At 41.5% G+C, this 14,939-nt stretch overlaps 2 protein-coding genes across 2 annotated transcripts; both read left to right on the top strand.

Annotated features, from left to right (window-relative positions):
• The first annotated feature begins 2,711 nt into the window (after nt 1-2,711).
• On the top strand, nt 2,712-3,200 carry LOC114271888 (uncharacterized). Its single transcript, XM_028213555.1, has one exon. The coding sequence runs from the start codon at nt 2,712-2,714 to the stop codon at nt 3,198-3,200; it is 489 nt and encodes a 162-aa protein (XP_028069356.1).
• Nucleotides 3,201-3,203: 3 nt separating this feature from the next.
• LOC145807313 (uncharacterized) lies at nt 3,204-14,080 on the top strand. Its single transcript, XM_082905290.1, has 2 exons — nt 3,204-3,348; nt 13,530-14,080. The coding sequence occupies exons 1-2, from the start codon at nt 3,204-3,206 to the stop codon at nt 14,078-14,080; spliced, it is 696 nt and encodes a 231-aa protein (XP_082761416.1).
• Nucleotides 14,081-14,939: the final 859 nt, after the last annotated feature.

Below are 14,939 nucleotides of genomic sequence, written 5' to 3'. Positions count from 1 at the left end.
TCGGCTATGAGCATGGTATATGATCCAAATCAAGACATGTGATAAATCACGTTTTCAAGCAATGACATTGAATTTGACATTGGTTAGTATGATGAGCCGAACCCAAATGTACATGAGACAAGTGTATGCAGACATGGGAATGCGAAGTTAGTATGATGCTCTATGCTACCATCATAAGCAGGTAAATAAAAGGGAGAAAGAAATGGGGGTTGGAAGACATACACCATTATTACATATTTGCCTTCACTCAAGAGGATCTGAATCGATGTCTGAATGTTCGAAACAAACTAACTACTACAAATCCGAATAATAAATAAGAAATAAACTAGCTATCTAATTTATTACAATAAGAATAAGAACAGGCAAGAAACTAGCTATCTAATTTAACTAGCTATAACAAACACAAATCAACAAGTATAACAATTACGACAATGCTAATTATATTTAATTACAACTATAATGAGAGCATTAATTTACAACATTGATCCAAACAAGGATGCACAAAGATGGCATGCACGTGACGGTTTCAGAAACAGCTCTGCTTGCCTTCCTTGGAATCTGCCCCGTTTCACCTTTACCCACTGCCCTCTATTTTTGCAAAAACACACTATGTACCAAACATTGAAGGCCGGTTGGCTCCCAATGAGGCCCGACTAGCCCCCAATGAGGCCTGGCCGGGCCCAAATAAGGCCGGTCGTGCCCTAATTTTGTGCAAAACCCTATTTTTGTGCTCTGAGGAGAAAACAGTGCAGACAGAGTTTTTTATGAACTCTGTTTGTCCCTCTTACACTTTTCTGTCATGGAAAGCCTCAAGAAAAGGACGAAGTCGTTTCCAGAACCACCAATGAGCAAGTTGCTTGTTTGCTGATTTCGGCCACGATTTGGACAAAAATTAATGAATGTAATGGATAACACTCACCCTTCTCTCTTATCATGGAGTGAACTCAAAAAGGGAAGTAGAGACGCTTCAAGGGACGTCAAAGCACCATGAATTGATGTTTGACGACTCTTGACACAATACACTTGGCATAACATCCAGCCGAACCCAAACGACCTTATTTATTTTTCTTATGTTGGTTGGTCCAATTTTTCATCAATTTTAATAGTCTTTGTCATTTCTTAATCAATTTGTCCAAATGATGTTTAAGTCCACTAAACGAGAAGAACGTCAAGCGAAAGGTCCTCCTAAACATGAAAGAGGGACCATACCGTTGATGGTGAACCTCCGTAAAGATTAAGCCATTGAGCATAGGTTTCTAGCTCATGCTTTGAATAACCATCAACCGGTTGAAATGGTTCTTAAACAAAAGAAGAAAACAAGAAAAGAGAGAGGTTGCAGAAATGAATGCTAAATTGATTATTAAAATGAGACCTTTGGAATGAAGAAAGCTATCAACTCGAACAACTCGGGATCTAAGGCCTAAACAACCGAAGCTATGCGGACTTACAATACAACAAGAAAATATTCAAAGCATAAACTAATTAAATAAATTACAACAACTCCAAAACAGCCCCCAAACATTAAAAAAAAAAAAAAGAAAACAGTGGCTAAAAGTGTGCTAAAAGTACACAAAAAGATAGACAAAAGTAAGGAGACACAAACTAGTAAACAAAGATAAGGAGAGGTGGCCAACCCCTCCACTTTTTGAGACCTTAAACCATGTTGTCCAGCCCTTTTAAATCTCTGAAAATTAGCTTGAGAACTAAAGAAAATAGTGTAAAAACAAGGGCTTAAGCAATGAAATAAGGTGCAAGAGAAAGTGTTAACCCTCTCTACCCTTTGGTAGCTATCCAAACCCAAGTTTAAACACTTGAAAAGGACTTAAGACAACACAAAACACAAGAAGTAGCTAACAAGAGATAGCAAAAGAAGTAAGAGAGAAGGTGTTAAGCGTATACCTCCCAAAGAAGCAAGCTCTTGTTTGTAACACAAACTTGGTTCAAGTACACTCTCAAGCTTGAATTATGATGCACAAGCCTCAACCAAGGCTCTAAGGTTATGATCTAAGGTGGTATATGGTGTATGGATATTAGTCAAGAGAGATAGGTTTGCTCAAAGGTGACTTGTATAGGAAGAAGGAGCTCTCTCTTGTGTGTATATGTTCTTTTGAAATTGTTCAACCCTCAAAACAGATGTATAACCTCATTTTTATAGAATATGAGCAAAAAAAGTTGAAAATATCTTCAAAAAAAGACAGCTGGCGGGCTCTCACTAAGAACAGAGTTTATCGCTTGCAAGGCACGGCCGGGCCCAAATGGCCACGACCGGTTCTCAATGGGGCACGACTAGGCCCTACTGTGCTGCCCTATTCCCATGTTTCAAACTCAATGTAAGGTGGCACAATGTTCAAAAATGAACCTTTGAGGTAATAAAAAGGCAAGTATGAAGGTTTTAGGATTATTTCGGGGCTCGACCTTGGATTCCTTTGTCGAGAACTCGAATCACACAATGCAGTTTCATCATCGAGTGCGTTGAACTAATCACCTAAGTCTTACAGGTGGTCAAAAATGGGGTGTCTACATAATTCTTGGAAGAATTGGTGCAAAGCGAACATCTACGATCTTATGTTGACTCGTCCACAGATCGAAAGGATAATACTAAGGACAAAGTTGGGGAAACACAACCTACTGCAACTATCAATATGATCTATTCGGTTCCAACAAAAAGGTGCATAAGTCGGGAAACAACACCAACACTTTGAAGAGAAACTATGTCCTTATCAGAGGTGGCTGTAAAAAGGGTTCGTTCATCAACAAAGATTTCTTTCTCTAATGAGGATATGACATGGGTCCATCATCCCCATAATGACGCATTGGTAGTAATACTACAAATTGGGGAATTCGATGTCAAAATGATATTGATCGACCTAGGTAGTTCGATCGAAATCTTGTACTACGAACTTTTCAAAAAACTAGGGTTGTCTCATGAAGCCCTGCTCAATGTGGAATACCCACTCTATGGCTTCAACTCGAGCCCAGTATTCTCTTTAGGATGCATATTCCTGTCAGTCAAGGCCGGAGAAACAGTCCACCAAGTCAAGTTTCAGGTGGTCAACGTGCCATCTCCTTATAATGCCATAATGGGTAGAACTTGGCTCCACCAAATGGAAGCTGTTCCATCTACCTTCCACCAGGTTCTACGCTTTCCAAAAGCTAACATTGTCAAGACCATTCGAGGGGACCAAATAATGGCAAAATGATGTATGGCAGTATTTTCAACTCGGCCACTGGAAGTTCGGACAAATGATTCAAGAGAGGAAGCTGATCTCCAAATTGGAGCTAAAAGTGCCGAAGAACTCAAAAAAATACCAATCGATCCGGAAGATGAAGACAGGTTCTTCCTCATAGGTAAAAATCTCGCCCCAGAAGAGAAAAGCCAACTGGTGGATTTTCTACTCCGATACAGGGATATATTCGCCTAGACACCTTATAAAATGGAGGGCATCGACCCAAGGGTGACAAGCCACAAATTACACGTTAGTCCGAACTCACGACCGATGATACAGAAGAATCAGAGGTCCACACCTCAACACGTCGATACTGTCAAGGAGAAGGTAGCTAAGTTACTTAAGGCAAATGTTATTCGGGAAGTTCAATATCCGGAGTGGTTGTCCAACAATATGGTCGTCAAGAAAAAGAATGGCAAATGGAGGGTGTGCATAGATTTCACCGATCTAAACAAAGCATGCCTCAAGGATAGCTTTTCTCTACCAAAAATTGACCAACTCATGGATGCAACCTCCGGACACGAAAGAATGAGTTTTCTGGATGCGTATCAAGGATATCATCAGATTGCGATACATTCGGATGATTAGGAAAAGACCTCATTCATCACACCTATTGGGTTATTCTGTTACAAAGTGATGCCCTTCGGTCTTAAAAATATTGGAGCAACACACCAACGGTTGGTTAGGAAAATGTTCCGCAGTAAAATCGGATGGAACCTTGAAGTATACATCGACGACATGGTGATTGTAGACCGCCCGAACTTCCTCCGCGCGCCCCCATTTTTGGAGAGGGCGCGGATTTGGGTTCTAGCTACTACAGTTCGGACTCCTATCACAGTTCTGAATCTAATCTCACAAAGTGCAATGTAAGACTTGATAAATCGGCAAATCGTTTTAGAAAATCAATTTTAATCAAAAAGCGCCAAACATGGATTGGTTTGCCATATTTTAGAGTCGCCACCTAAATATTTTATTTTGAAAAATTTAGGAAACCCTGACTCGTGCCTAAGGCCACGTGTCCGTCATCACCAAAGTTGCCTCGACTCGGGAACTTGGGTACGAGAGGGGAAGGTCCTGAAATGAGCACCCAAGCTCGCCCGATCAAAGGATCGGCCTCTACTACTCATGATATGTTGTTTTGAAAACACATGTGTTCTTATTCCAGTTATTTAGCTAACTTACTACGTGATACGCGCAGCATACAAGTATAGACTAAATCACTCAATTTGGAACAACTCAACCTATGTTTGTTTTTCGAAAATGGTTTGAAAGTGCTACTCACAAGTAGGCTAAAGTGCGGATTTGCCACCCTCAAGTGGGCTTGAAAACATGATGATTTGTCCACTCTGCAAAGTGGGCTTAGAACGCACATTTGCTTGAATTGTCCCAATTCAAGCAATAAAGGCTTCATCCACAGGCATTCATGCAGTTAATCATTTAAGCAAGTAGCCTCATGGCAAGCATGCTGTCATGGCAACACTCATACTCATGCAAGTATGCTAAAGCGTAAATACTTACAGTGTACTTCGAGCCAAAATAGAAAAACTAGTTAGAAATCAATGCATGATCCTAACTATGTAAGATGCCTAATGCAACGCATATAAAATGCAATGAGATAGGCTCGGCTACCTAAGATGGCATATGAATGCAACACTTTGATACATGTATTCAAATAGGTATTGAAATACAATGCAGTTTGAATGATGCGCCGAGCCCGGTGCATGCAATACAAATGAATGATGCAAACATGCATAGCATAAGGTATGTTAATCGAAATATGCCCTAAACTAACCATCAAAAGCTGATAAGTAAAAGGGAGAAAGAAGTGGGGGTTGGAAGACATGCACACACACGCGCACCCTTATTACAACATTTGCCCTCTCGACGGAGGGTCTGAATAAATAAGCTAAGCTAGCTAAGCTAAGCTAAGCTAAGCTAAGCTACTCATTACAAATTAACCAATTAACTAATCTAGCTAATTAATTAAAAACCGAATTGAAACTAGTTATACTAAGCTAATTAGAATATTACAAAGATGAATTAAATTAGCCAAGCACATTAACTAATTAATTACAAAATCGGTAAATTAACTAGCTAAGCAAAGCAGTTAAAATGGCCTCAAGGGGAGGGAGACATGCATGCTCAGTTGGCTTCGCCTGGAAATCCATCGCTTTGTCGCCAATTGCCTCTGTTTGCAAGTGCCTTGGTTTCTGAACATTGAACCAAACCTCCAATCCGTTTCTGCTCCAAAATAGGATCATTTCTGCACAAAATTGGACGGGTGGCCGGTCGGCCACAAAAAGTGGCTGCCGGCCACCTTAACTGGCCGGTCGGCCACCTGCTGTTCCAGGCTTCTAGTTTTGCTGTAACAGAGGACAACAGAGGCATAACAATGTATTTTGTAGGGAAATGTGTGTACCGCCACACTCCTTATCATGTCTCAAGCTCAAAAGAGGGTGGCACTCGGCTCTCAAGTCACCAATCAAGAATTTTCAATGCATGATGGCCAAAGAACCAAGCTTGTACAAGCTTAGTGAATGCGCACATAAGACTTAAAGTGCCTCCACCCTATCATGCATGATCAAAGGTGTTGGCGACCAAGAAATGCGACACGTTTCATCACTTCAAGTATAAAACTTCCCACATTTCTTGTGTTTTGATTAACGTCCGATCCGAACACAATGCAATGCAATGCAAACAACATGCTTATCTTTCACATGTTTACTTGGTCCTTTTCTTGTTTACTCATTTTAACTTACCGATTAGTCCATTAACCAGTTAAGTCCAATGTGATTGTCCTCTAATTGGAAAGATGGCCTTAGCCACAAGCACCTTGGGCATGAAAGAAGGTCCATGCTTTTGGTTAGTAAAAACCCTCAAGAGAAGGTTAAAACCATTGGGCATAAGGACCTCCAATTCACACTCAAGCCAACAAGGGGCCTAAGACCACTTTCAAAGCACATGAAAGAGTGAATTAATGGAGTGCAATAGCATATATTTCAGCACTGAAATGGCATGTAAAAGACATTAAATTATGCAAGACATGCATGCAAGACATGTTATAGGCCAAAGGTATTGAAACAAGCGAAGGACACAACACTAGAGGCATGCCATACAAGGCTTAAACAACCAAACCAGCTCTAGACAGAGCTAAAACATGCCAAAACAGTGGCTAAATCATGCTGGAACTTAGTCACAAAAGGCAAGAAAAGCATGCTCATTCATTAGCTCGTAAGTAAGGCATAACGCTCAACTCTCAAAAGCACTTAATGAGTGATATGTGTGAGAGTGTGATAGAGGTATATGCTTTGAAATTACATGCTAAAGGATGCTATATCATGCAAACATCACAAGCAAAGCATGTGTAGACGCCCCCGAACGTCCCGGGAGGGAATCCCATTTTATTCATTTGGGGCTCACTACAGTTCGGACTCAATGTCACGGTTCTTAATCTGATCTCGCAAAGTGCAATGCAAGATTGATAAATCACCAAAGAGTCCAAGTTCGAAAAATCGTTTTGGAAAACAGATTTTTAGAAAGAAGTGCCAAACATGGACTGCTTTGCCAGATACAGAGTCGCCATCTAAATGTTTTATTTTTGGGAAATTTAGGACACCCTGACTCGTTGCCTAAGGCCACATGTCCGTCATCACCAAAGTTGCCTCGGCTCAGGAACTTGGGTACGATTGGGAAAGGTCAGCTATGAGCACTCCCACTCGCCCGATCAAAGATCGGCCACTACTAAACATGATATCTCGTTTTTGAAAACACATGCGTTCTTATTCCGATTAATTAGCTAGAATTACTATGTGATGCGCAGAACACACAAGTATAGACTAGATCGCCTAATTTGGAACAAAGTATCGCATATCCGTTTTGTTTAGAAATAGTTTGAAATTTGCTACTCGCAAGTAGGCTAAAACACGGATTTCAATAAATTATTCCAATTTAAGTAATCCAACCTTCACCCACGGGCATTCAGGCAGTTATATCACATAAGCAAATGGCCTCATGGTAAGCATGCTGTCATGTTAACACTTACACAAATGCAAGATGCTAAAGCATAAACACTTACAATATACTCCGAGCCAAAACAAGAAACTAGTTAGTAATCATGCATGATCCTAGTTCATGTTAAGATGGCTAATGCAACGCATGCAAAATACAACTAAGATAGGCTCGGCTATCCTAAGAATGGCATATGAGGTGCGACAATCCAATACATGTATTCAACTTGGAATTGAAATACAATGCAGTTAGCATGATGTGCCGAGCCCGGTGCATGCAATACAGATGAATGATGCAAACATACTATCATAAGTATGCTAATTGAAACGTGCCCTAGCACTAACCATCATAAGCGGTTAAGCAAAAGGGAGAAAGAAATGGTGGTTGGAAGACATGCATCACACGCACGCACGCTTATTACAAAATTGCCCTCTCTCGAAGGGTCCGAATGAATAATACAAATTAATTAACTAACAAGCTAATTAAATATTACAGACACTTAATTAATTAAACAAATTAATTAAATTACTGAAAGCAGTAAAACAGCCTCGGGAAGAGGGACGAATGCATGCACGCTCGGCTCTGCTCGGAAACCCGTTGCCATGTCACATGTTGCCTCTATTTGCACTGTTCTGCACCTCTAAGAATTGTGAAAATCCTTGATATGCCTCTTAATTACTCCTTGAGAATTGTGGATGTCACCGGCCAAAAGATAGGACCACCGGCCATTAGGAAGTGGTCATCGACCAAAAGTGGGGCCATTGGCTGGACTTTAGTAGCCGGCCGGCACTGAAGATGGCCGACCGGCCATCTCTTCCTGCAAAATCCTGTTTTGTTGCAGCAGAGGGCAAATAGAGCATGGCAATGCATTTTCAAAGCAATGTATGCACAACCACCCTCCCTATCATGTTTAAGACTCAAGGGAGTGTAGTCCTCGACCCTCGGACCATCAATCATGCATTTCAATGCATGATGGCCAAAGAAGCCAAGTGTGCAACTCGATATGGAATGAAATGCACAAACCACATAAAGGGCCTCAACCTCTATCATGATTGATCAAGAGGCAAGGGATGCACACACAATACAATGCAACCTAGGCATGCAAGCAAACTAATGCAACACGAGCATGCAAGCAACAATGCTACACAAGGCAACTAGCATATAACAATATGCAAAGACAAGCATGCAAACAAGCATGTAACTTAACACGTATGCAAGTTGGATGAACATGCAACAACATGTCAATAGGCTAACATTTAATAACATGCAAAGGCAAGTATACTTAGACCAATGTAATACATGCATGATGAACTTAACAAAGCAACACAAGCATGCAATAGGCAATATGCAATAGGCATACAACCTAAACATGTGAACATGTATAGCATGCAACAACATGCAAAATGAAACAAGCATACAACAACATGGTGAGATGGACTTACACTAGCATGGGTAGCTCTCAAGCATGCCAAAATCAGTGGCCAAGATGATGCAAACAAGGCACCGAAACTCATGCAAACATGCACAATGCAATGGCCCCGAGCCTAAAGCACAAGATGCAACTCCCCAAGAGCATGGCAAAGATGAAACATGGCATGCCATTTCAGCTCTGAAATGGCATACTAAATGACTCCAAAAATGACTCCGAAGCATGCAAACACTCATGTAATGCATGTTAAAGACTTAAGCACCGAAGCTAGTGAAATGCAATACACTATAGACATGCAAAGCGATGCTCAAATGATGAAACCAACCCCAAATAGTCTCTATGCAGACCAAAATCAGTGGCAAAATGTGTTGGGATGGTGGCTCGGAATGCATTTACATGAAGCTCATGCAATGGCTCATATATGGGGCATACAAGCACAACTCTCAAACGCATTTAAAGAGTGATAAATGCATGTGCATGACCATGAAACATGGACTGAAATTACACTACAAATGATGCCAAATCATTGAAATAAGCCAAGAAATGCATACTAAATGACTCAATACACAAAGCTTACAAGCAAGATTGAACCAAAGCTATGCAAAACAAGTCATGGGTGACCAAGACAACCAAAATCAGACCTCAAGTATACCAAAACATGGATAAAATCTTCTTGAAGTCAAGCCAAAAGCATGCTAAAAAGACATGCTACAACATGACGCATGTTAGGCTATTTCATGTGATTGCATGGCAAGTGTATGGAGCATGCAAGGGCTAACCAAACCAAACCTAAACAAAGGTATGACATGATAAAATAAGCCTAAGAACATGCTGAAATGGACACAACATAGGCTAAAATGAGATGCTACTTCAAGGAGCATACAAAGCTAATGTGTGTGATTTACACTACAAGTGTATAAACCATGCATGGAATGACCAAGATAAGCAGAAACAGTGGCATATGACAGAAAAATAACCAAAAATACCAGCTAAGACATGGCCAACATGAACTTAACAAAGGTGCTCACATATGAGGCAAATATGACAAGTATTGAAGACAACAAGGAGAGGGGATGGCCCTCTCCTTCTTAGGACCTCAAAAAACCACCCCCACCACTGAAATCCCTTTGGATTTTAGTGGTGAGAAGGCCAATACAAGGTGGTCCCGAAGCTCACAAAAAAGGCACAAAAATGAGGCCAAACAAGGCCTAAGAGGGGGTAAACAACCCCAAACACAAAAGTAATCTAAACAAACTTCAAAAGAACAAAAAAATAGAACTTTTATCAATTATAAGTTAAGCTCAAAACAGCATGCAAGATAGGCTAAAAGTGTGTGCAAAAATAAGGAATAAAGTGGGTAAAGAGATTACCCTTGAAGCTCTACAAGACCAGCAGCTTCTTAGACCAAAAACCAGCTCTTTGAGACCTTTCAAGACCCTCCAAGAATCTTAGGTCAATGGTAGAGGTGTATGGCTATGAGGTTTGGTGCTAAAGGCTAAGAACAAACACTTTCTAAGCCTAAATTATAGAGACAAAGAGAGATATATGCTTCTTGCCTTAAACAAATTTTTTGGAACCTCTCTAAAGGAGAGGGAGGCCCTCTCTTATAGAGAAACAAAAGGGTTCAAGCTTCTTGGAGAAGCTAAAGAGGTTCAAGCTTCTTGGAGAAGCTAAAGAGGTTCAAGCTTCTTGGAGAAACTAAAAAGGTTCAAACGGTTCAAGCTTCCTCAAGAAACTAAAACAAAGGTTCAAAAGGGTCAAACTTCCTCAAGAAGCTTAAAACAAGGGTTCAAAAGGTTCAAGCTTCCTCAAGGAGCTAAAACAAAGGGTGCAAATCCTCCATACACGTGTATAGAGGGCAAGGTCTGTGCCACCTGGCACTAAATATCTACATAAAGCAGATAAACAGGGTTCGGCCAGCAGAAAAGGCCGATCGACCAACATAAAGGGCCGGCCGACTAAATACATTGCCGACCGGCCATAACTTTTGGCCGGTAGAAATAAAACAAGGCCGGTGACCTCAGGCCATGGCCGGTGATGTGTGGGGATAGCCAACAAGCCATTTCTCGCCCTCAGGTGCAAAGACCACAAGTCCTTAGTCCAACCAAGCACAAAACAAATATGTCGAGAGATCTTGAGGCAAAGCGCGCGACTGAGACCTCCGAGAACTCAAGACGAACATGAACATGGATAATCATCGAGTATTCAAACGATGGCGTCCAAGTCTCGAGGACGGTCAAAAATGGGGTGTCTACAGCATGTTAGGGGCCTTCAAACACAAGGCTAGTAAAAGCCATTACACTATGGCCATACAGGGCAAGCCTCAAAGGGCCAAGATCATTCCAAATAGAGTTTAAGCATGCTAAATCAAGGCCAAAATCGTACTGAGCATAGCCAAGACAAGTTAGAATGAAAGGCCAAAACATCAAGTATATAAAGCTAGTGAGCATGATTGCACTATAAGTACAAAAACCAAGCAAGAGATGACCTAACCAACCAAAATTAGAGCTAAAGCATGTCAAAATAATACCAAAAACATGCTCGAACTAAGCCAACACTAGCCACAAAAACATGCTACTTTGCAAGGCTAACTAGGCATAGCATGGAGAGACAAGGAGGGGAGGCCACCCCCTCCTATTTGGGACCTCAAAACAAGTTTTCTACCACTGAATTTCAGTGGTTAAAGGGCCAAAAAAAGGTTGTTTGAAATGCTTTGAGAGATGGCTCAAAAGGCTTTACAAGCCAAGAAGCAATGAGAGGGAAACACCCCCTAGCCAAACAAGGCTTAAACAAAGCTTTGCCATAGTTCAACACCACCCCAAAAAACAGCCCCAAACTAGTTGAAAACTATGTCAAAGCTAGTATGCAAAACAAGCTAAGAGGGATAAGTGATTACCTTTGAAACACAGCAACAAAACAACCACTTTCTTGGCTCAAATGACCTTCTAACAGCCCAAAAATAAGTTCCAAGGGACCTCAGCCCAAATATATACAACTTTGGTTAAGGAAGTGTATGCAAATATGTAGGGAATTCTCACTTTTAAGCCTAAAACAAGAGGAGGGGGAGAGAATTCTAGAGAGAGGGGAGAATTTGCTCACAAATCTTCTAGAGAGAGAGGATTTTAGTGTGAGAAGCTCCCAAACTTGTTAACCCCTTCAAATGATAGATATTGCTTCCATATATATCAAAAAGAAGAGCCTTGGTCGAAAATATCAATTCTGAAATATTTGAAGCAATGTGCAACAGCTGGAGAAGAAATATCTGCTAATTCTGGGTTTCCTGGAAATTTCTGGCCGACCGGCCACTTCAACTGGCTGACCGACCACTGTAACTAGCCGGCAAGGTCATTTTTGGCTGGCATATGGCCGGCATGCTCCATTTGTGGCCGGCACACTCCCATAGAGGCCGACAGCAAAAATCAGTCCTGGTCTCCGACTTGAAGTAAGCATAACTCCTTCATCTGGACTCCTTTTCAGGTCATTCTTGCGCCTAAACTAGAGCTCCAGAAGTAATATTTCCAATGATGGCAGCCTCACACCAAAATTCCAATTGTTCTAAGAGATATCCCTCTTTTAGTGAAGACTGCTCAGTTTCGGTCCAACCAGATTGATGCCCAACTTCAACCAACCATATCTCTCTCATCTGACCTCGGCTTTAGGAGATTCTTCAGTGAAAAATGAAGCCCCGGAAGTCTTCTTTCCAACAATGGTGGCCTCATAGATAAAATCCAAGCATACAAATGGATAGGCCTGATTTAGCGAGGACTGCTCGACTTTCTCTCAATAATTCATGCCCAACTTCTTCCCCAACTTGGTTTCTTCTCTCCTCTCCTCTTTTTTTCAACTCCAAACCCCTAACCAAGATGTTTTGAAAAAAATTTCAAAGATTTCATCTCTCTTTCATTCATTTCCACTTTGTCCTTACTCAGTTTACTGAAAAGCGTAACATTTAACAAAATGTGAGCGTCGAAACTTCGTAGAATCATTTTTCAAAAACTATTTTGAAAGAGAGGGTTTCAAGGTCTAAAATATTTTGATCAAGATTGTTTTAGTCCAAAAGAGGTATGAAGTTGGGATTTGACTCTCCTCTTGCTGAAGAAATGGAACCTTTGCATAGCATCGCCTGCACCATCGAATGATCCAATCAGTAGTGCCCAAGTCTTAAGGACGGTCAAAAATGGGGTGTCTACAGTGATAAAGTCAAAGGAAGCTAGACATCATCCTGATGACCTTCATGAAACCTTTGAGGTACTCCGTAGGTACAAGATGAAGCTCAATACGACAAAATATGCATTTAGGGTTAGATCTTGAAAGTTCCTAGGGTATATTGTCACTAATCGAGGAATAGAAGCCAATCCCAATCAAATCCAGGCATTGATCAACCTAACCCCGCCCTCAACTGTTAAAGGAATCCAAATGCTCACTGGGATGGCAGCAGCACTCAATAGGTTCATTAGCCGATCCTCCGATCGATGCCGATCGTTCTTCCAACTGACCAAGAAAAAGAACCAATTCAAATGGACCCCAGAATACGACCATGCTCTACAAGAACTAAAGGGTTACCTAGCCAAACCACCTCCACTCACCAGCCCCATCAATGGGGAAAGGTTGTACTTGTACCTAGCAGTTTCCGATCATGCTATAAGTTCAGCACTCATAAAAAAATCTTCAAATGGGCAAATACCAGTCTTGTATGTGAGCAAAACATTCCTTAATGCAGAAACTAGGTACCTACCCCTAGAAAAATTACTCCTGGCATTGATCGTTTTATCCCCCAAATTGCGCCATTATTTCTTGGCCCATCCTATCATTGTTTATTTAGTTTTTTTCACATAAACGGGTCTTCCGCCAATCTGACTCTTCAGGTCGTATTTCTAAGTGGGTTGTCGAGCTCAGACAGTATGATATTCAATTCCGACCAAGGACTTCAATCAAAGCACAGGTTTGGGCGGATTTCCTAGCCGAATTTTCACTAAAGACGAACACCGTGGAGGGCAAAACAGGAATCACATCCTCCACCGACACCATATGGGCAATGCGTTGTGATGGGGCTAGCAATGCTAAGGGTACAAGGATTGGATTTGTGCTGATCACACCTCACCAAGAGACAATTGAAATATCCACTTGCCTGGGCTTTTCAGCTACTAATAATGAATGCGAATATGAAGCTTTCATCAATGGCCCCACGACTACAAAAATGTTAGGCACTAAATCCATAAGAGTTCAGTTCGATTCACAACTGGTTGTCAAACAGATGAATAACGAGAACATGGCTAGGGATGAACGAATGATAAAATATTTAGCAATAGAAAAAGCTGCGACCGAGCAATTTCTTTCCTTCAAAATTCACCAGGTCGAGCGAGACCAAAATAGCCATGCCGATACACTGGCCACTTTGGCTGTAGCAATTGCGTAGATAGAATGGCGTACGATCGAGATAGGGGCCATTTCCACATCTAGCATCACCAAAGAAGTTGCGTGCCCCATCCATTCTGACGAAAATTGGATGACCCCTTTCATCTAATATTTGTTTGATTATACCGCGCCCGCTGATAGCAAGGAGGCCCATCGGATCAAACTGCGAGCTACGCATTTTTGGCTGAGAGATTCAAAGCAGTTGTTCAAGAAATCCTATTTGGGACCCTATCTCAAATGCCTATATCCAGACAAAGTTGCAAGTGTATTGGATGAGGTACACGCCGGATCATGCAGGGGGTAGATCATTGGCTCATCGAGCGTTCACACATGGGTTTTGGTGGCCCCAAATGCAACGTGACGCATAGCAGCTCGTACGAAACTGTTCGACATGCCAAAAGTTTTCACCAATCATCAGACAACCCTTTGAAGAGCTTAATCCCGTTTGAAGTCCTTGGCCATTCGCACAGTGGGGATTGGACCTTGTCGGACCATTGCCTTGCGCTCTAGGAAATTTATAGTGGTTAATCGTAGCAACAGATTATTTTACAAAGTGGATTGAGGTCGACCCATTGGCCACTATCTGTGATGTTGATATCCAATGTTTTTTATAGCGAAACCTCATCACTAGGTTTGGGATACCAAGAGCACTTATATCCGATAATGGCACATAGTTTGATTGCCGAATGTACAAAGAACTATGCGCCCGATACGGAATTAAGGCTTTTTTATTCCACTCCAACTTATCCCCAGAGCAACGACAAAGCCGAAGTTTTGAACAAAACCATTCTTAATGGTATCAAAAAGCGATTGGAGGCATCCAAAGGAAGATGGGCCGAAGAGCGCCCAACAATACTCTG

Source organism: Camellia sinensis, chromosome 14 (genome assembly GCF_055761805.1).
Source record: "Camellia sinensis isolate YWXY chromosome 14, ASM5576180v1, whole genome shotgun sequence".
In the NCBI taxonomy this organism is placed as follows: domain Eukaryota; kingdom Viridiplantae; phylum Streptophyta; class Magnoliopsida; order Ericales; family Theaceae; genus Camellia; species Camellia sinensis.
This window is presented reverse-complemented; position numbering and strand designations above follow the sequence as displayed.

Coding starts and splice junctions, on each gene's coding strand:
- LOC114271888 (XM_028213555.1), top strand. CDS start 2,712: ATGTCCTTATCAGAGGTGGCTGTAAAAAGGGTTCGTTCATCAACAAAG.
- LOC145807313 (XM_082905290.1), top strand. CDS start 3,204: ATGGCAGTATTTTCAACTCGGCCACTGGAAGTTCGGACAAATGATTCA. Junction 3,349..13,529: donor AGACAGGTTCTTCCTCATAG/GTAAAAATCTCG, acceptor CTGACTCTTCAG/GTCGTATTTCTAAGTGGGTT.